Below are 21,866 nucleotides of genomic sequence, written 5' to 3'. Positions count from 1 at the left end.
CACAGGTCTGGGACCCACCTGCATGGGGGCTCTGTGCTTGGAGAGGGGAGGAGGCTGTCTCAATGGTTGTGAAGCAATTTACACTGTGGATGCTAAAAATAGATTCCTTCTCCGCACACTCTCTTAGTGCTAAATTTGCAATATCCTCTTTTTCTTACTCCCTAATACCTCAGAGCCCCCCATGGTCTCTCAGTCACTTTCTGTGGAGCCAGAGTCCCAAATTGAGTGCTGAGGTGGCTGAGATAACAGATAAGCAACCGTTTATGCCCCTAGCTGTCACCCCCTCTACCTCCCCTCCCCCACGGCACTGGCCACCTCCCTTGTTTTCCCACATCACAAATCCAGAGACTTGTTTCCTGACAACTCCTGGGCTAGGAGCTCCTCCCTAGCATCATGAGGAAGTCAAAGTTTGTGTCTCCAGAACTAAAAAGCAGATATTTTTCTTTCCATTCCAGTCTCCAAAAAGTCAGGCTCATAAAAAAGAATACAAATTATACTCAGCAGCTCTTATCAGCTTGGTAAAGAATTGCTACTTTCAACTTTATTGCCTTAAAAAGATTCCCATGTTTCCATCTTTTAAAAACGATTTGGGTTGAGGGAAGGAATTAGATTCATGTACAGAAGTGGCTTGCCTGAGCATGATTTGAAGGGGTCATGGCAGTAACCTTAAATGCTGATGCTTTAATTGAGCAGCTGGGGATGTGTAGCTATCCTCCCAGCGTTATGTCCCTGCTGTGGGTCAGGGGCTCTGGGACTGACAGCTGCAATGGGACGGAGGGACTCTCCCGACCCAAATAGTCCCACACCCTCCTTCAGCAGCATCTGATGCTGTGGTCCCTGGAGTTGGTCTTTGGATACAGGTGGCAGTTTCTCAAGCTCCAGTATGGATGTGAATGTTTTCTCCCTCCTGCGAGATGGAGGAGAAAACATTGCTAATCAGTTTTGAACTTTGCTTGTATTTGAATCACTTGAAGCTGGAACTGAATAGCAGAGTGTATGAGAAATGGCTCAGCACAGCCATCTGCCACCCCAGGGCTGTGTCCCCTGCCCTCAGGGATGGAGTCGTGAAATTGTTCACAGTGCGCACCGCAGAGGCTGGTGGCTGCTCCCGCCAAACCAGGGTGGGCATAAATAATCTCAGAAGTGATTTGTTCCACTGTACATCCAAGTCCTCAAAAGGGGTTGTGTGACAGCATCCATGTGGCCAAAGGCCTGAAAGCCTTGCTCCTCTGTGAGACAAGATCAAATAGAAAAGCCGGGCTCTGTTGCCTCCCATCAGGACACAGCCTGAGTGCCTGTAAGAGTGAAAACTTGGCGGGGGTTGGGGAGGGGGGGCTTATTTGGCTTCTGCACCCTCCAGGTGGCAGGGAAATTATGGACCATTGATTAAAATCCAAGTATCCACTGGCCAGTACTCATCGGCGCCGCCTGGCTTCACTTCTCCAAGTTGATCTTATTAAACAGATCGTGCCTGCGAGTAGGCTCCATTTCATTTTTCTGCCGATATTAACGTTTCCTTACAAATTGTCCACATGTAGCATATTCTCACTTTTTATTACAGTAAATTGCACTCCCTGCACAGCCCTGGAACCTGCCTCTATTTCATCTGAAGGATCCACAAATGATCTGTAATGAATCTTCATTCCCCCGGGGCTTCAAGTGGGCGCTTCTGCCGTGCACACAAACAGGGAAGGCAGTTTGGACTGGCTGTCCAGCTCGGACTTGGTCAACAAGAAGGACTGAGGCCAGGGAGATCTAATTATTTACTAGGAATTGTTCACATCTATCAGAAGTTTACATGAATTTACTCAATTATGCTTCCCTCCCTCCCTCCCTCCCTCCTTCCTTCCTTTCCTCTCCTCTCCTCTCCTCTCCTCTCCTCTCCTCTCCTCTCCCCTCCCCTCCCCTCTCCTTCCCCCTCCCCTCCCCTCCCCTCTCCCCTCCCCTCCCCTCCCCTCCTCTCCCCTCCCCTCCTCTCCTCTCCTCTCCTTTCCCTTCCTTTCCCCTCCCTCCCTTCCTTCCTTCTCTTTTCTTTTGTTCTCCATAGCAACTTAATAGTTTTTCAGAGATCTGAGCCAGTGTCAAAAATGTCTAATGCTCAACACTCTCTGGTGTTTCAGTAATATCTTTTTGAATGCCATTGATTGACCAAACTAGTCCAGAACTTACTATGTTGTTAGGCGTGATATATGGGAACTAGCATCAGGAGGATCAACACTCAGCACAAATGAAGACACAATGGTATCTTGGAGGAAAAGCTCTAGAATTTGATCATGTTTCCATCAGCTCCTAAAGGTCATGGCATCTTGCATTCATCCACTTTCAAGTTCACTTTGTTTCTTTCTCAGATTCTCTCAGATGTGTAGAAAAGGGGTATTATTTGCACATACAGGTAGTACTCACTTTGCATGGCACAATGTTAACCAAAAATCAAGTGTATAATCAAGTTTGTGCAAAGCGAGGACACTAGTTCCATCTGCGTGGGGTTTGGTTACCACAATACCATGCACCACGCAAAGCAAAGGCCACTTGTACATTCATATTCTTTTTCACTGTACTAGGGTTTCTATGTCTGCTCCTGGCCTGCCTTCTACTCAGCCCCAGGAATGTGAATCACCCATTCATTCATTCTGTAGGCACATTTTGAAGTTCACTGTCTACCAAGTGCTGTGTCCCACAAGTGGCTTTGGGATAATTAGACCAGGCTTTGGCCTCCAGGAGCTCACTTCTTAGTGAGAGACTAGAGGCTACTCCGCATATGCAAAAAAATCCTTTGGCAACCAGACATATACCTGTTCCAGGAATTTTGAAAAGGGGTGACAGGAAACTCTAGAAACCAGGATCAGACTTTGCAGAAGCCCCTGAAGTTCTCCAGGTCCCCATTATTCAGGCATCACTATCACTGTCACCTGGATCACTTTCTGGCTCAGCTGTTGTTTTTGCACTATACACCTAGGAAAAGTGCAGAGAATGAGTTTCGTCTTCTCTTGGTCCCCAAGTCAGTGAAACACAGTAGAGAGCATATGGGTTTGCACTGGAAAGGCCTGGCTACACTAACTTTCTGGGAGACTTTGGAAAAATCACTTCATCCTTCTGAGCCTTGGTTTTTCCATTTGTAGGCTGCAGCTCAGTAACCTCTTTCAGTGGGCTGTTGTGAGGGCTCAGGGAGGGCTCGTGTGTAGAGGGCGTAGCTCAGGATCTGGGCTGGATGAGGTGTCTGTAAGTGCCAGCAATTGCTTTCAGCCTGCAACCAGCCTTCCACTCCAGCCTTTCCCAGCCAGTGCCTTCCCTGAGCTCCTCAGTGGCAGGTTCAGCTTTCTCTCAGCAAAACAGCCCTCTTTGCCTCCCCCAGAGCTGTGGTTTAGCACTTCACAGGGTAAATTCTGCTACACGTTCCTCAGATGGCTTTGCTAGCACTGGGAGTGACTGCCTCGTCTCCAGCATCCTTCAGTGACCTGAGCCTATGCACTCCCTCATGCTCAACTGCCTTTCCCTGGGCCCAGATGGGGCGTTTCCTATTCCTGCCAAGGGTGGGGGCCTTGAACTTCAAGGATCCTCGAGCAGAGAGATGGGTGAGGTGGAAACAGATGACCGTCAGGAGGGGCTGATTCCTGGGAAAGGTCTGGGAGAAAACACTGGGAAAGAGACCTGCTGGGATCCAAGAATTCCCTGTGGGATCTAAGAGTAAGGATGGAGCCAGAATTAGGAGTCGTGGGACATGGAGGGAACTTCAGGGCAGTTTTCTAGTGAACGCAAAGCCCAAAGAGGCTCCAGAGACAAGGCTGGGGCAAGGAGAAGCAGCTGGGCCAGCATCTTGGGATGTTTTCTCAAGCAAGCAGCCCCCAGGAGGCACAGGGTGGCTCTTTAGGGGTTTCCTCATGCTTCTCAGCATAACTTCTGAAACTCGGACCCCATAGTATCTGCTTTGCTGATTTCCTTTTAAACGGGTTCTTCAAATAATCCATCCTCCTGCAGCTAGCTACGCCCCTTCCTTGCAAATGGAGGGGCGTTGTGCTCCCAAATGCTTTGGAGAGGGGGTGACGTTGCACAGAGAGCATTGTTCCTAAATGACACGTTGTTGCAAAGGCAGCAGTGGGCCTTTAACATGAGCTCAATATCTGTCCTTGGGAAAGTGCCAGGCCCTGGGCTCCATGGGGGGAATGTTCTCAAATGTTAGAGTTGGGGTTTTAAAAAGATACTAATTGCCACAAGATTTCATTATCTCAGGCTCCCAGTGTTGGGGGGATGCCTAGAGAAGTGGCCAACAATTAACACGGACATAAATAATTGGTGACATTTGCACTTTGTGAAATAAATCCTCAGCGATGTTGCTGGAAGGCTTCCATGTGGAGGTTTTTTCCACTCCATTTACTATTCCTTTAGGCCAAGATAAAGCAAAACAATCTCACACTTTAGAAATGCAAGTGGGATAATGGTCTCAGGCTTATGAGAACAAGTTAACCTGGAGAAGGATTCTCAGATAGGAGAAAAAAGACCATTTTGTTCCCATTGTCATGGGGCCAGGTCTAGACCCAAAAGCTTTTTCAGACAGTTGTCTGGGGCGTTTGGGGAGCAGCATGACCAAAGAAAAGAGCACAGGCTTTGGAGACAGTGGGGCCAGAGTTCAAATCTAACCTCTGCTGCATACTGGCTAAGGGCCCTTCTGCAAGATACCAGTCTAGATGCAGGTCTCAGTTTCCTGTCTGTGAAGAGGGGATAAGAACACTGCATGGCTCGTTAGGTTGTTGGGAGTAAATGAGGTGTGTGGGTTGTGAAGCAGGGGAGATGTATTGAAGTATCTTGGGGGGTGGTTAATAAAAGCAAGCTCTCATTGCCCTTGGAAATGGCTCCAGTTTAGTCTTGAGTGAAAAAAAGCTAAGGACACAGAGGAAAGGGACCCAGACTGGAGATACTTCCTCCAGCGTGCTCAGCCCTGCTGTCTTCTCTACTTCCTTTCAGGCTCCTGAATATTAGAACTGATCTTCACTACCGTATGGTCCAGGGATAGCTGTCAGCCCTCCCGAGAACCAGTCCAGGAGAGCCACCCCTGCCCTTGACATTCTTGTCAGTGCTCAGGAACTCCCTTCTGTCCAGAGACTGTTTGGAAGCTGGGAGCCGGCGCTTGGCCCACACTTATTTCCCTATGAAAACTGTGAGATCAGGGTGGCCACAGCAGGAGGCAAATGTCCTCGGGCCCTCAGTGGTGCTGTAGAATGGCCTATTGGTGTCCTGTGTCACTTACAACCCAGCTCTTGGGTGTCACTGGGAAAAGGCACCTGAGGTTTAGATTGGAGTTGTTACTCTGGAGCAGGGAGACACATTCCCTTCCACAGTCGGCCCCCCAGGCGTGGGAAGAAGAGCTGCCTTCAGCCTCCTTTAGCTGGGGTTTGCTTATGACAGCACACTTTTCTCTCCAGAGGGTGGAATGTGGGTGTCAAGATGAGTATGTACACATAAGTCAACACACGTGTGGACACTCAGCTGTGTCTTTTACCCCTGGCTGACTGTGTCTAGCCTCCCAGCTGTCTCATGTGCCTGTCACCACCATCAGCATCTGCTGTGTCCTCCATTCCAGAGGGGCTAGAAGAAAAGGCAGCTGGATCCTTTGCAACTTCTCATATCCTTAACTCTTCTTCTGAAGTTTTGCGTTTGCCAGTGTATGATGGCCACAGGAGCCGGGCAGACAGGCCCAGTGGTTTGGCAATCCAAGACAGGCCTAGGATTCACAGCAACTTAGAGGGCTGCAGGCATCTGGCTACCGCAGCAATTCCTTTGGGCTTATTGGGCCCTAGTTCCCAGCTCCCACCAGGTTTGTGTCTCCCAGAAACAGTGTCTAGCTTCAGGAGAGAAGTCCAACTGCAGACTGCAGGGAACCAGCCACCCCACCTGCTGGGAACCCACCTTGAGGAGGAGGCCAGCCCCCTTCCCCTCCCCACCTACAGAATACAGCGGCTGCCCTTTGATTGGCTGGCTGGGTCAACACTTCTCTGCTGATGGCCGTAGCATTATGCAGCTCGACCCACACTGTGGCCAGTATGGGAGGGAAGCCCCATATCCTGCTGCCTTGAAGGGGAGCACATGGAGGCAGCAGTGCTCACCACTTTGCAAAGCTGTATTTATTGCGGGTCTTTTTGCCACTGCTGCCTCCATGATGGCAGGGCCGAGGCTCCTGGTTCACTCCCCTACAGGAGAATCAGGATGACCTGTTGGGCTGGAGACTCCAGTAGAAGGAATGGGAGGAACTTTACACTGACTGATCATCTGTAGTGAGCACTTTCCTGGGCTGGAAGTGTCACCTGTAATTTCATTTGACTCTCACAATGACCCTAAGTGGGAGGTGTTTGTCTCAAGTTGGGTTCACAGAAGTAGACCTGGAGATGATTTTTGTGTGTGACAATGATTTACTAAAAGTTATGGGGAATTAAAAAAGACAGCAGGGAGTGGGGACTTGGAACAGGAGCGTGAAGGAAGCCAAGCAAGGTGAATTTGGAGACAGCTGAGATCACACTCTGGAGAAGTCCCCATTAGGGAGCAAGGCAGCTGGGATTTGTATTCGTGGCACTCTGGGTTCCTGGTTAGGGGCATGTATTCCAGGTGCTGTGAGTGCCAAGCAGGGTTCCGGCAGTCTGAATCGGGGTTGTTGACTGTTAGGAGTGAACACACATGCTGAGTCAGTGTAATGAAAAATGCTAACAGGATTCGCAGGGACTGTGGGCAGAGCCCCCTGTAGCACTGTTGGTATTCAAATGCCTTATGGGCGTGGAAACTGTGGCTCAGAGAGGTGAGAAGTCTCACCCAGGAGCACTCAGCCAGGAAGTGGCAGAACTGGGATTCGAGTTTGCTCTGCCTGGCTGCTGGAACTCTCCATAGTGTTCTCACTCTGCAGATGAGAGGGAGGACTCGCCTCCACCTGCTGCAGATGTAGCTGAAGAGGAAAAGAGAAAGGGCAGCACTTAGAAGGGGAATTAGTGGTGCTGGGAGGGACACTGCCCACTGGGGTGTGAGCATTTAGGGCTCTTCCCACAGAGCTGGCAGCCCTCCAGTAATTGCTGGAGTGGTGTAGGGTGATGGGTGGCAGGCAGTGTTCCTGCTAAATCTGCTGTAGCTTCTCCTTCTCTCCATCTATCTCAGCCTCTGTGTGAGTTGCACCCTCTGGAAAAGGCTGCAGAAAAGCACTATTTATCTCCATGTGGAGAAAAGATGATGCTTAATTGGTGAGGAAAAGTAGGACAGAAACATTGGCCAGTTGTCCTGTAGGGTTTTCTGATCAATTGTCTCCACCAGTATCTTCCCTGTGTGAATCCGATAATAGGTGGAAGTACTTCTTAGGGTGGCCAAGGCTCCTGCTTGTCAGTCAGGTTGTCTGCTGTGCTGGCTTCTTCCAGGACAAGCAGAGAACCTCTCACCTGCACAGGTATACCCAGACCTTAGATTCACAGAACTACATATTCTGAAGCAGGGCTCTCAGGCCCTGAAGCCAAGAGGCAGGGTTGGAGCTCTGAAACAACACAAGATCTCAGGTACATCACAATTACCAGTGAATCATGATCCCTGGCAGTGGAGCCTGGTGGGGGGTCCTCTTTTTTAAAGCTCCATAGGAAATTCTTAAATGCAGTCAGACTGGAGAGTCATTGCTGAAGAATGTCAGTGCATGATTAAGCTTTACCTCTCATAAATGGTCAACCTTAGATACATGTCACTGTAAATAGGGCACTGCTTACCTGTTCAGGCACTTTCTGGGATGGGACCTTACTGCTCCTGAGGCACCCATTTCATCCTGAATGACTTGGAAAGTCAGAAAGTTGTCTCCTATATTCAACTGATATCTGCCTCCCTGATTATGGAAGCTATTGGCTCTAAGTCAACATTCAGAGGATGCACAGAGCAATTTCAGTCTGTCTTGCACATGACAATTTAAAGACACCTATACTGTCCCACTGCTAAGCATCCCTGATCACTTTAACTGTCCCTCTCCATGGCCGGCCTATAGTGTGCATTATCCTTCATCAAGTGGGACGATCTGGTTAGGTCAACCCTTCAAGGGGTGGAACAGATTCCTGCCACACCCTCCTTTCCATGAGTTGAGCTAGAGGTGAGCTAGAGCCCAGCGATGTGCTTTTACATACCTTGGCAGACAGGAAGGGGCAAGTGTTATCTACATTTTACGAATGAACAAACGAGACCAGAGTGGTTAAATGACAGCTGGGTGGAGGCAATCCCCTTTAGTTTTTCCTCAAGGGTGTTGCTTTCAAACTTCATTTCCCCATTTGCCCTTCTGCTCCTGGAAACTGAGTTTAGGACTTTGAGATCGGCCTTGCTAAACCACATGTCTTTATATTCAGTTCAGTGTTCCAGCCTCTGAGATGTTATGACATCCTCCCAGATTTGCATCTGTGCACATTTGGTAAGAGCATTGCCAGTGTCCTCCACATGAGTGTTAAGAAAATGTTGGGAATCAAGGTGGCTAGAGCCCAGCAATTTGCTCAGAGCGTTCTCAGCCCACCCCATCTCCACATCTCCCTCTACCTCTTCACCAGTGCTTCCAGGCTTTTGAAGACCCCCCTGAGAGTCTGCATGTTGAGAGGACAGAGGCTCTGGACTGGGCGGCTGAGACTCCACCCTGAAGTGCCCTCCTTTCTCTACCCTGACTGAAGGTTCCTTTGAGCTTTGGCTCATTAGCCCTTGCAGCTTCTCTGGAGAGAGCCCAGTTAACTGAGTTTGTAGCAAGGGCGGAAAGTGTCTTCAGGATACAGCCTTGTAGCGTAGCCAGGTACATGGCTTAGTGTCTCTTGGAGCCTCCTTTCTTCCAGTGCAAGAGAGGGCACCTAGAGCCTTTTTCCCGAGGTTGGGGAGGAGTGGCCAAGCCATTTTTAGACGTAAGTCATTATCCTGGGGAAGAGAAGATTCATGGGGCCATAGCTCAGGAAAAGCATGGAGGGCTTGTGGGGATCAAGAGACTTCCTGGATGCAAGCTAGAATGTAAGCAAGTCGGGGAGCAAGGCTGGACACTGCAAAAGGAGAAAGCGGCCACTTTCCTCTCACTGCTTCCCGGGAAAGGCTTGGGATGAGTATGGACGCCGTTCTCTGTGTTTCTCTCTTTCTGAGACTGAGGACTGAAAATATATGCTTTGGCAGACAGGAAGGGGGCAAGTGTATTCTGCAATTTCCAAATGAACAAACAGAGACCAGAGTGGTTAAATGACAGCTGGGTGGAGGCAGTCCACTTCCAGTTCAGACGCCAGGGCTGATGCCCTCACGCATGGCTGGAGACATGGCCCGGAAAAGGTGCCTGAGATGCCCTTGGTGTCCTGTGGGGTGTTGTCTGTAAAGGATTGGGGTGCTAGCGTCACCTGGGTACTTCCATGGCTCTATTAGCACACGCTTGTATATTCTGCAGCAAATAGGTCCATTCTAATGTAGTGAGGGTCTAACAGGACCCCGTGCATGACAATTTGCGAACCTAGGGCCACTGGTGGGGTCGTCGGCACAGGCCCTGACACCTCCATGCCTCATTTGTTGGGAGTGAGTCAGATCTCTCTCTACTGATGAGGAAAGATATTCATGTTACACTGATAAATCAAAAACTAAAGTCTTAAATCAATGTGTATTTCCTGGTCTGATTTTAATGAAAACACTTGTTTGATATCTATTTGTAGCTATTTACTTGCAGAGGTAACTGTAAAATCTTCTAGAAGGGGACACCTCAAACAACATTTAGAGGGCAAATTTGGAGGGATAAAGGTGGGATTTTCACTAGGGCAGCATACTTTTTTAAATGGGATGAGATGTTGGGATGCTGAGCATTTTAATTTTTCTGAATTTTTTTTCAATAAAAGCAATAATAAAATTACATTACAAACAAAAAAACAGGACTCCAATCTGATAGCGCTTGTCCAGGTTCATAGTCGACCTGGCGCAGTGCCCAGGCTCGGCAAGCACTTAGCACCTGCTCAAGGGATGTATTCATATGGGACGTGCTTGGAAACCATCAGTCTCTTCCAATTCTTCCAATCTGTTGGCTTTCCAATTGAAGGAGGGGAAAGCACTCATAAACACATACAGGAAACAAAATAATTAACTGGGTCCTGTCTGCCTCAGCCTTCCACTTCATTTGCATAATCAACAATGTTTACTGAATACCTGCTGTGTGCTGGTTACAGCTATTGGGACACAGCTGTGACCTACGAGATGTGGCCTTTGACATAATGGAGCCCCCATTCTGGCAGAGGAGACAGACAATAAGAAATATACAAACTGATAGCCATTCAAGCACAAGGATGGCAAGTGCCGTAAAGAAACAGATCAAAACATTGTAATAGAGAGTTATGCGATGGGGCTACAGCCCAGGAGCTGGAAAGAGCTTTGTTCTACAGATCCTAAAGAACTGAAGGCAACTTGGAGCCCCCGAGCTGCTGTGACCTGCCATCTTCCTGAATGCCACTCAGTACGACTGGACTAGACAGGTTCCCATAAATCCCTCATTCCAGCTTCCTGATTCTGTAAACTGGAGTAATGATAACACTCATCCCCAAAGCTCCCCTGCAGAAAGGTGTTTGTAGGCGTTCCTAGGGAAGGAAGGCTGTGCCTGTGCCTGTGGCCCTGTGCTGCCTGTAGGAACCGGTGCATCTAATCTTGCTCTGGGCTGGTGCAGGAGAGCATGGAGGGAGAGCAGGAAATCAGATGTCTGTGTTCAGATGAAGCTTCTTGTAGCTAAGGCAGCCAGAACAGGCCCCAGGGAGATGGCATGTTTTGTGAGGAAAATATTCTCCAAGAACAATGTTTATAAAACTCTGTCTCGGCAATCATCCTGTGTCTGCCAGCTTCTGTCTTGCTTCTGTTCATGTTGGTTCTTTTTCTCTCTGCAGGCCGTGGAGACCAATCTGGCTTCCAAGGACAGCCACTGGGTCTTTGTGAACGAGGTAAGGGCCCTAGAAATGTGACAAGCATGGCCTGGACTGAGCCTTTAGCCCTTTGGGAAAGGTCAGCGTGATCCTTTTGGGTTGAATTCCAACCTGGGGGGCCGTGGTGAATCCTGGTGCTCCATCTAGCTCAGGCAGGAGCTCAAAGAGTCGAACTTGACCTAGCAGGGTGCTCACCTGGCAGGTGGGAACCAGAGGAGGAATTCTGACCCGGGTCCATGAGGAAGTCAAAAGTCAGAGGGCAGTGGGTGGGGTGAGGCAGGCAGTGGGTGGGGTGAGGCAGCCAGTGGGAGCCAGGGGCTAGAGCAATGAGGGCAGGTCAGGAATTGGGATGCAGTGGGTATGGGGCAAAGGAATGAGCAGGGGAGGAAGGCTGAATTTCATGCAGGATAGTAAGGGTGTGCATGAGTGTGAGCAAGAGTGTATGCAGGGTGTGCACAGGTGTGTGAGAGTATGAATCCAGTTGTGTGTGTATGTCTGTGTTTATGGTGTATCTGTGTTTGTGTATGAGTTGTGTGTGTGTGAACATGCATGTGTGTGGATGTGCCTGTGTGAAGGTGTGTGTATATATATATGGATGTGTTTAAGTGTGTGACAGGTATGCACATGCATGTGCAAGTGTATGTATTTGTGTGTGTATGTACATGCATATGAGTGTGTGTATGTGTGTAGGCGTGCATGTGCAAGTGTGTTTGTGAGATTTTGTGTCTTTATGTGTGAACTGTATGTGCTGAATGTATGTACAGGGGTGTGCATGTAAATTTTATGTGTGCTTGTGAGTGTATATCTATGTGTGTGCATGACTGTGTTTGTGTGAGTTTGTGTATGTATACATTTGGGTGTGTATGTATGAAAGTGTGCATATATCTGTATATGAGTGTATGTGAGTGGTGTGTGAGTTGTATGTGCATGCGTGTATATGTATGTTCATGTGTGCAACCAGTACGTGTAGAGATAAGTGTACCCATGTAAAGGAGGTAAACAGGAAGTCTCTCTCATGACTGACATCCCACCAGTTTGGCCCCAGGGAGGAATGGCAATTCCAGGCAAGACCAGGGATCATGGTGGTCTGGTCTGCTCTTCATCACTGTACCCTGTCTGGCCCTGGCATCCTCCACGCTGCAGGCATTGGATGGGAGTCACACACCCTAGCGTTCCTGAAGAATCCCCTCTGCCCACATGTCCTTTTGGGAGCACTGACCAGGGTGACCTGTGTGACTCCAGTGTGCTATATTCACTGACAGCTGACTCAAAATGTGTTTCTGGTGCAAACTTTGATCAGGGCTATGGCCTTCAGCTGCTTCTAAATCAGCTAATCAATTTCTAATGGCTTCATTGTGGAAGATGCAGGTTTATTATGTAGGTAATTCATTCTCTGATGGTGTCTGTTTCCTCATTAGTTCTTTACTAATATGTCTGAAATAGTCTTGGGTGGCATATTTTAATAATTGTGCAGAAAGTATCAGATTGTAACTACTTGCAAAGTCCACTTTTTATAGATTTTCCTCCATGAATTCACATCTTATTAGCTGCATGTCCACAGAGGCCAGCTGGGGACATGCAGTAACTGTCCATTTACTGTGGGGTGCAGGTGGTTGTGTTGGTAATTAGAAGGGACATGACCGCTGCCTCCTGTTTTCAGAGCCTGTGCGAGGCTGCCTTGATCCTTGACAAGTTTGGATTCTCTGGGGTTTGCTGACTTCTCTATGGTTATTCACAGTCCAGTTGTCTTTGTTCCAAAGGAACAATGCAGTCCATGTGCCCCTGAAGTCAAATGTCTGATGCTGGTTTTACTTTTCTGATGAATCCTTCAAATTGGATAGCCAGTATTTCTCTGTTGCCAGTCTTCAAAAGAAGTGTTCTGCTTTACATTCCTAACCTGTTTTCTTTTCTTTCCCTGAATCCCCACCCACCCTCAGGGGCCTCCTGTCTGTCCCTCTTGACTTATTCTTCAGGTCTAGAGTTAACTTCAGACTAACTAGTATATGGCGCCCATAGGGCATTCCATACTGGTAGGCACATTGGCATTACTGGGGCAGCTGGAACCCAGGGCTTTGTGTCATCAGGAGGAGTCAGATGTGGGGTATACCTGTTGGAGGCACACTGGAGTGGCTTCACCTGAGAGGATGGTGGTGTCTCCCTGTGGTCAGCAGTGCACCCTGGGCCAGCCTGGCAGCACACATGGATGGTGCCAGTATCTCTGAGCTGAGTATGTCATCCTCCAAATGTGAGGGGCCTCTAGGGAGCACCAGTTTCCTCCTTTCTTGGCTTCCTTTTCTATGAGGGAAGGAACAACAACTACTATTTTTATTTTTATTTTTTATTTTTTGAGACTAGAGTCTTGTTCTGTCACCAAGGCTAGAGTGTAGTGGTGTGATCTTGGCTTACTGTAACCTCTGCCTCCCAGGCTCAAGTGATTCTCCTGCCTCAGCCTCCTAAGTAGCTGGGACTATAGGCGTGTGCCATCTTGCCCTTCTAATTTTTATATTTTTAGTAGGGTGGGGTTTCACTATGTTGGCCAGGCTGGTCCTGAACTCCTAACCTCAAGTGATCTGCCCTCGGCCTCCCAAAGTGCTGGGATTACAGGCATGAGCCACCGTGCCCAGCCAGCTAATGTTTCTTAATCACCTACTATGTGCCAGGCACTTGTCAGTGCATTTGTTACCTTCCTAGTCCGTATCAACAGCCCTGTATGGCAGTTATCATCATCCTCATTTTGCCGATGGGAAAACAGAGTCTCCAGAGGTTAAATCACTTGCCCAAGGTCAGGCAGCTGTTAATGGTGTATCTGGGATCCTATTTGAGGACTGTCAGGCTCCAAATTTTTTTTTATCAAACAGTAACCTCATGCACTTGGCCTTGGGAAAGATCCCTGACTCACAGTCAGTGTCTGATTCGGTGAAGCCAGTCAGTGGGGCTCAGGTAAGCACACTGACAGGGAATACCCTTGGGCTGGCCCTTGGTGCCAGCTCGTGGACCTTTTTGAAGTCTTGTATCATAAGGTAGGGCCTGTTGGAAAGTTCTCACCCAGGCACCCCAGGGTAGCCTCTGGTTAAGGACTAAGATGTTTTCCAAATTACATGTAGGCTTATCCTTAGGATCCAGCTGTATTCAAGACTACTGTTTCTGGTTTCAGCATGGCCCCAACTGAACACAAGAAGTCCTGTTATTCTTATTACAATGTGATATCATTTTAGGCTTTGCCTAATTTTTAAGCTATCCAAGTGTAGAGCACAGACAAATAGTTTCCCAGTCACCCTCCTGTTTGTCATATATAATGACTAGAGATTAAATAAGGGGGAAAATAAAGAAAAAAAAAAAGAGTCAGGGACAGGCATTTCCTGACTCACTTTCCAACATGCTCCAGAATTCAGCTGCCACAGAGTCCTTGTCTTCCCACTTCTTGAAACTGCTCCCCACTTCTCTGGAGGAAGTTCAGCCTCTCAAACAAGCTCAGGTCTGTGCCTCCCCCAGCACTGCAGGTATCTTAGGGGCCTCCAGTTTGGCCCTTTAGCTGTGTCCCCCCAAGCCCCCTCATGCCTTATAGGCTCTGCCTTTCAGTTTCTTCCTCTGTATTCGATTTGTCTTATGCGTTTTCCTGGATTCAAAATACACACTCAAGGGCACGTGATTTTGCTTGCTTTACGCAGTGGTTTTCTAAATACATCTACCATCTTGCTGGTGAGTATTGGTTATACATATTACAGACCTGGTTTATTTGGAGAAGAAATAATTGGATGCAGAGAAAGCCTTGTGAATATGAGCCCTACTGACAGCTCCTATAGGCCTCTGGGCACCACTGTGGGGACACTGGAGAGCGGATGTGTTTTTAGATACGCTAAAAGCATTTAAAGAACACGTTTATTGACTGATTAGGTTGCAAATTACCTTAGAGAGGGTGGAGGATTCAAAAGAACTTGTGGAAAACAAAATGAACCGTTAGTCAAGGTGGCCACTGGACTGTGAGTCCCTTGAGGGCATGGCCAGAATCCTCAATGCCCTGAGCAAGGAATAGATTCTTCAAAGGTTTGTTTGAAGGCAGGTCGATGTACATAGTATAGAGCAAATTGCATTGACAAGCATTTCCCTGTCTGCCTCAGAGAAAGGACAAAGGCAACAATTAAGTCCCGAGTTTCAGTGGTGGAAAGGACCTCTGTGGGTCATTCATCAGATGTTGCCAAGTTCAAGCCCAGCCAGCCTTAACTCTGGATGAGGTGGGTGGATTTTGGAACTCTTTATCAACTGAGGTAAAATGTTTCCTCTCAAGGCATCCTCCAGCAGATGCCAGGACAGTGGGTGATACCTGTGGGTCTGGAGACTCACAGGTATGCTTAGTTCTGGGTGGAATCTGGGCACAGAGGACAGTGTCCTCCCCATGAGGCTCTGTGCCCAGGCAGGAGGCATGCACCTCATAGTCTGGCCTCTTGGGAACTTTGTGCAGGGAATTCTTTTATAGGAAAATAGTATGACTTTCCAGCCTTTTGAAGAACCAAGGCTGACGGGGACTTGAAGCACTCTGGTTGTTGCTGGATAGCTTCCATTGTTACGTGAATTCTTCCAGAACCAAGAACACACACACTTTGTTGGAAATGGTTTAAGATGCTTAACAGATGCTGTGGGTGTGCACACATAATCTTTGCACTTGGGTTTTCTCAGAGAGTGTGTCTCTAAGAGGTGATCAGCAAGGGCTAGGAGGAGGTGGCTTCTAAAAAGGGAGGAGGCACAGTCAGCAGGCCCTCGGCACTTCTTCCTGATTGTCAGTGTACATCAGTGGCTCCACATCTCACGTCCATTCCAGACATTGCCCTGAAGCTCTAGACCCAGAGATCCAGCTTGACTCAAGATCCTTTTGACTTGGCCACTTGGAAGCTCCATCACCCGCTCCAACTCAGCGTGCCTCTCTCCAAACTCACCATCCTCCCCAAACCTGGTTCTCACTTGGTGCTCCTGATCTCAGAGACCACTGTCCCCATCCTTCTGGTTGGCTCCCCAGAGATTGAGAAAAGCCCACATCATGCAGCCTACTGCAGGATGACCCTGACCCCACCTTTACACCCTTATTTACTTCTTACTGTTGTGTTCATATCTCATGGGTCATCCCCACAAATGGATGGGTGACTTCTTGTCTCTTGTATTTATTTTTCCCTCCTACCTTTGGGGTTTTGCCAGGGTTTTTCTTCCCACCTGCCATGTGCTTCTGGATCTGTGATTGTCTAGGACTTCCCTTTCCTGCAAGGATCTGCTAACATTGCCTCTACCAAAAGGACTTCTGGATTTCCCCAGTAGGGTGATCCTTTCACAGTCTCACCCAAGTTCTGCTGTGTTGGGGAATGATGCACATGCCTGATTCTCTGGAGAAGCTAATCTCCTTTCTCTAGGGTTTCCTAAAGTTCCTAGCATAAGAGGCTGACACACAGGAGAGCTCACTGGGTTAAACGATCTGACCGTATCCTAAGAGACCTCCCTCTGCCATCCCAAGGACAAGGTCATCTAGATGCTCTCCTGTTCTTGAGCCTCAGGGCCCAGCCCCTATCTTATCACTTTCACTAGTTTGTCACCAACAAGTACTCAGTGGCGATCCTTACAGGCCAGTCCTTGCTCTGTCTTAGAGCGGCCTCTGTCAACAGTCCAGGGACATCACTCCAGACTTTCAAATCTTCCCTGTCCTAAAACATACACCGAGTTCAAACAAATGAGAATAAGATTAGGCACCACATGTATAATGTGAGAGAGGAAGATGCTAATGTTCTAATTGAAGAAAACAAAGAAAAAGACCATGATATTATGCTCGCTCCATTATAACAATATGAATGCTGAATAACATAGCTTTAAGAAATCTCTATTTGGGACCCAGAGAAAGAGAGGGAGGGAAAATATTTTTTCTTCCTTTTATGTTGAAGATTCCAATTCTGTTGGACTGTTCAGTCCCTGTACCATTTACCGTCTTCAAATTTAATTTAGTGACACTCAAAAACAATTATGTTTGTTGTCATCTTTTCACCTGTTTATCTCCCAGATTAACTGAGGAATCTTTGAGGACAGGGAGCGCATTTTACCGCCTCTGTAGCCCCAGCTCAGAACTCTTGAATGAAGACTAAGAGTTGCCATTTATCAGACCTTATACAGAGCCAGACATTGTTTTTGAGTATTACCTTCATTATCTTTTTTTTTTTTAACTGAAAAAATAACAGCTTTTTTGAGGTTTGACATGCAATACATACACATATTTAAATGTACAAGTTATTAAATTTGTCATATGTATATACCCAGGAAACCATAACCACATGAAGGTAGTGAACGTATCTATCACCCTAAAAGTGTCCTCAGGCCCCTCAGGAATCCCACCCTCCTGCCCCACTTTCTCCCACTCTCTAGGCAACTACTGATCTGTTTCTGGCTCTATTGATTATTTGTATTTTTGCATTTTATGTAAGTGGAATTATGTAGTATGTACTCTTTTCTGCTTTTGGTATGGCTTATTTTACTCAATGTAATTATTTTGAGATTCATCCTATGTTGCAATGTTTCCTTTTAATTGATGAAGAATATTCATTTGTACAGGGGTATGCCGCAATATGGTTATCTGTTCCTCTGTTGATGGACATTTGGGTTGTTTTAGGTTTTTTGCTATTACAAATAAAGCTGCTATGAACATTTATTACTTTCATTTTTCTGGGGCTTACATCTACCAGTGGAATTGCTAACCCCTATGGTAGATTAATGTTAACTTTTTAAGAAACTGCCAGGTTGATGAGAGTTTTGATTGCTTCATATCCTCTTCAGTACTTGGTATGGTCAGGCTTTTTGATCATAGTCACTCTACTGGGTGTGTGATGTTCCTCATTGTGATGTTAATTTTCATTTTCCTGATAACTAACAATACTAACAATACTTCCTAGCATCTTTCCCTGTGCTTATTTGCCATTTAGATTTATGTATCTTTTTGGCAAAGTATTTGTTTAAACAACTTACCCATTTTTATTGAATTTTTTGTTTTCTTATTATTGAATTCTGAAAATTCTTTTTATATTGGGATAAAATATTTTTTAAAAATCAGATATATACTTTATGAATATTTTCTCCCAGTCTGTGGCTTTTCAGTCTAACATTATCTTTTGAATAGCAGATATTTTAAATTTTTATGAAGTTTAACCTATCGGTTTATTCTTTTAAGAATTATGCTTTTAGCATAGCATCTGAAAGATGCCTGAACTCTTGATTCTGTTCTATTGCTCTATTTTTTTCTATCTTAATGCCAGTCCCACACTTTTGGTTACTATGGCTTTATGATACGATTTGAAATTAGATTTTGTTAGGCTTCTGCCTTGTTCTTCAGTTTCAAAATTGGTTTGGTTATCGTAGGTCCTTGAAATTTTCGTATACATTTAAAATCAGCTTGTCAGATTCTAAAAAAAGCTGACTGGGATTTTATTTGGAATTGCATTGAATCTATAGTCCATTTTGGGAGAATTAACATCACAAAAATAGTGAGTCTTCTCACCCACAAACAAGATGTATCTCTCTGATTATTTAGGTTTTCTTTAATTTCTCTCAATATTTTATCTTTTTTAGTGTACAGATCTTCATATCTTTTTGTCAGATTTATCCCTAAGTATTTTATATTGTCAGAGGTACTAAAAATGGTACTTTAAAACAAATTTTAATTTCCAGTCGTTCATTGGTAGAATATACTTAAGCAATTGATTTTGCATATTGATCTTGTATCCTGGAACTTTGCTAAACCCACTTACTAATACTAGTGGAGTTTTTCATAGATTCCATTAGATTTTCTTAAAGAAAATATTCTTGACTATCATGTCCTCTGGGACATGATAGTTTTACCTCTTCCTTTCCATCTGGATACCTTTTTTTTTTTTTTTTTTTGCCTGATTGTGCTGATTAGTACCTCCTGTTCAGTGTGGAATATAAGTGGTGACAGGAGACATCATTTTTGTATTCCTGATATTAGGAATATAAACACAGTTTTTCATCATTAAGTATTAGGTTAGCTGTAAGTTGCTTATAGATGTTCTTTATCAGATTGAGGAAGTTCTCTTCCATTCCTAGACTGGGGAGAGTTTTTATAAGGAAATGAATAATGGATTTTATGTAATGCTTTTTTCTGCATCTGTTGAGATGATCATATGGTTTTTCTTTTTGCAGTTTATTAATATGCTGAATTACATCGATTGATTTTCTAACATTAAAGCAATCTGTTATCCCTGGGGTAAAACCTACTTTTCACATTATATTATCCTTTGTATATATTGTTCCATTTGATTTGTTAAATTTTTGATTAGAATTTTTCTCCTATGTTCACTAGGGATATTGGTATTTAATTTTTTTTTCTTTTCTTTTTATGTCTTTCTTTAGTTTTTGCATTGGCATAATGTTGCCTCAAAAGTAAGTTGGGAAGTATTCTCTCTTTTTCAGTTTCAGGAAGAGTTCATAAATAATTATTATTTTTTTCCCCTAAATATTTGTTAGAATTTACCAGTGAAGCCATCTGGGCCTGGGGTTTTCTTTAGAGAAATGTTTAACTACAAATTAAAATTTATTTATTAGACATAGAGCTATCTATTTGTTATCAAGTAAGTTTGGTAATTTGTGTCTTTCAAGAAATTTTTCCATTTCATCTAAGTTGTCAAATTTATAGGTATGGACCAGGCGTGGTGGCTCACTCTTGTAATCCCAGCACTTTGGGAGGCCAACATGGGCAGATCACTTGAGGTCAGGTGTTCCAGACCAGCATGGGGAATGTGGTGAAACCCCATCTCTACTAAAATTACAAAAATTAGCCAGGTTGTAATGGCGCACCCCTGTAATCCCAGCTACTTGAGAGGCTGAGACATGAGAATCACTTGAACCTGGGAGGCAGAGGTTGCAGTGAGCTGAGATTGTGCCATTGCACTCCAGTCTGGCCAACAGAGTGAAAGACTGTCTCAAAAAAAAAAAAAAAAAAACCCATAGGTATGAAGTTCATAATATCCTGCTATTATCGTTTTAATATTTGTTGAATCTGTAGACATAGGATCTTTCTCATTTATAATATTCATTACTTGTCTGTTTTTCTTGATAAGTCTGATTGGAGGTTTATTGATGTTTATTCATTTCAAAGAACCAGTCTTCAATTTCATTAATTTTTCTCTATTGTTTTCTATTTTCATTTATATTAATGTATTGTTTTGTCTTCATTATTTTCTTTTTTCTGTTTACTTTGGCTTTAATTTGCTCCTTTCCCCTCTAGTTCCTAGCTGAGAAACTAGAAGCAAGCTGAGATCATTAATTTAAGACCGTTTTCTTTGCTATGTTTCCCTTTAAGTGATTTAGTGACATCCCACAGATCTTGATATGTTGTGCTTTCGTTATTTAGTTCAAAATACTTTCTGTATTACTTTTGGGTTCCTTCTTTGACCCATGGGTTTTAGAAGTATGTTATTTAGTTTCTAAATATTTGGGGATTTTAAAGAAATCTTTCTGCTACTGATTTCTAATTTAATTCCACTGTGGTTCAAAGAACAGAGTTTCTATTGTTTGGACTCTTTTAGAGTTATTGAGACTGATTTGATAACCAGTATATTGTCTTTCCTGCTAGATATTTCAAGTATACTTGAAAAGGATCCATTATCTGTTGTCATGTGGAATGTTCCATAAATGTGAATTAGGTCAGTTTAGTTGAGTGTTGATTGTGCCTTCTGTATCCTTTATGACTTTTTTGTCTACTTTTTCTATCAATTATTTACAGAGGAATATTAAAATATTCATCCTTAATTGTGAGTTTATTTCCCTTGCAGTTTTATCAGTTATTGCTTAGGATATTTGGAAACTTTATTTCAAGGGGTATAAATGCTTAGGATTTTTATGTCCTCATGATTTATTAACCCTGTATCATTAGGAAAAGATCTTCTTTATTTCTGGTAATTTTTTCTGCTCTGAAATATACTTTATCTGATATTACTACAGCTATTTTTTATTTATTTTGACTTATGTTAGCATAATACCTTTTTTCATTGTCTGTCTTTTAAACTCCTTCTTCATGTTTAAAGTGTATTTTCTGGAGGCAGCACTTACTTAGGTCTTGCTATTTTATCCATTATAAGAGTCTTTACCTTTTAATTGAAGAATTTCAGATAATTTGCATAATGTAATCATCAGTATTGTTAGGTTCAAGCCTGACTTCTTGCTGTTTTGTATTTGTTTCATTTCCTTTGATTCCTTTTTCCTCTTTTAAAACTTCTTTTGAATGAATCGAGAATTTTTTATGATTCTATTTTAACTCTTTTGTTGGCTTATGAGCTATAACCCTTTAAAAAAATTTTAGTAGTTGCTTTAGCATTTATAGTATACATCTTTAATTCATCACCATCTACTTTTAAGTGATATTATACTACATCATATATATTTCAGTATAAGTACCTTACGACATTATCCATTCAAGTTCCCCTCCCGGCCTCTATGTAATTGTTATAATAAAGATTACTTTTATATGTGTTATATATACAAAATACATAGTTATTATGTTTATTAAAACAGTCAATTATCTTTTAAAGAGATTTAGGCTATAAGAAAATAATCTTAAATACTTTTCTCTGCTGTTATCATTTCAGGTGCTATTTATTTTTTTGGTGTGAAGATCCGTAGTTTGATCTGGTATCATTTTCTTCTGCCTGAAAGACTTCCTTTGACATTTCTTATAATACAGTTCTGCTGGTGGTGAATGCTTTCTGCTTTTGTATGTCTGAAAATGACTTTATTTTACTTTCATTTTTGAAAGATATTTTTACTAGATACAGAATTCTAGGTTAACAGTATTTTCTTTCAGTACTTTAAAAATGTTGCCTCACTGTCTTCTTACTCATATTATTACTGACAAGCCTCTGATTTTATCCTTACTTTTGTTTTTCTGTACATAACATGTTCTTTATCTCTGGTTTCTTTTAATGTTTC

At 44.4% G+C, this 21,866-nt stretch overlaps 1 protein-coding gene across 3 annotated transcripts in view; it reads left to right on the top strand.

Annotated features, from left to right (window-relative positions):
* GRID1 (glutamate ionotropic receptor delta type subunit 1) overlaps window positions 1–21,866 on the top strand; it is a 793,510-nt gene that overhangs the window by 445,891 nt on the left and 325,753 nt on the right. For all 3 annotated transcript variants that reach the window (XM_021675822.2, XM_064374406.1, XM_021675824.2), the window contains one exon: window positions 10,866–10,919. In XM_021675822.2, coding sequence (XP_021531497.1) covers window positions 10,866–10,919 — 54 coding nt within the window. The remainder of the gene's footprint in view (window positions 1–10,865; window positions 10,920–21,866) is intronic.

This window comes from Aotus nancymaae, unplaced genomic scaffold (genome assembly GCF_030222135.1).
Source record: "Aotus nancymaae isolate 86718 unplaced genomic scaffold, 86718_ANA_hifiasm-v0.15.2.pri h1tg000010l, whole genome shotgun sequence".
In the NCBI taxonomy this organism is placed as follows: Eukaryota; Metazoa; Chordata; class Mammalia; order Primates; family Aotidae; genus Aotus; species Aotus nancymaae.
Note: the sequence above shows the minus strand (reverse complement) of the source record. Positions and strands in the feature narration are given on the sequence as shown.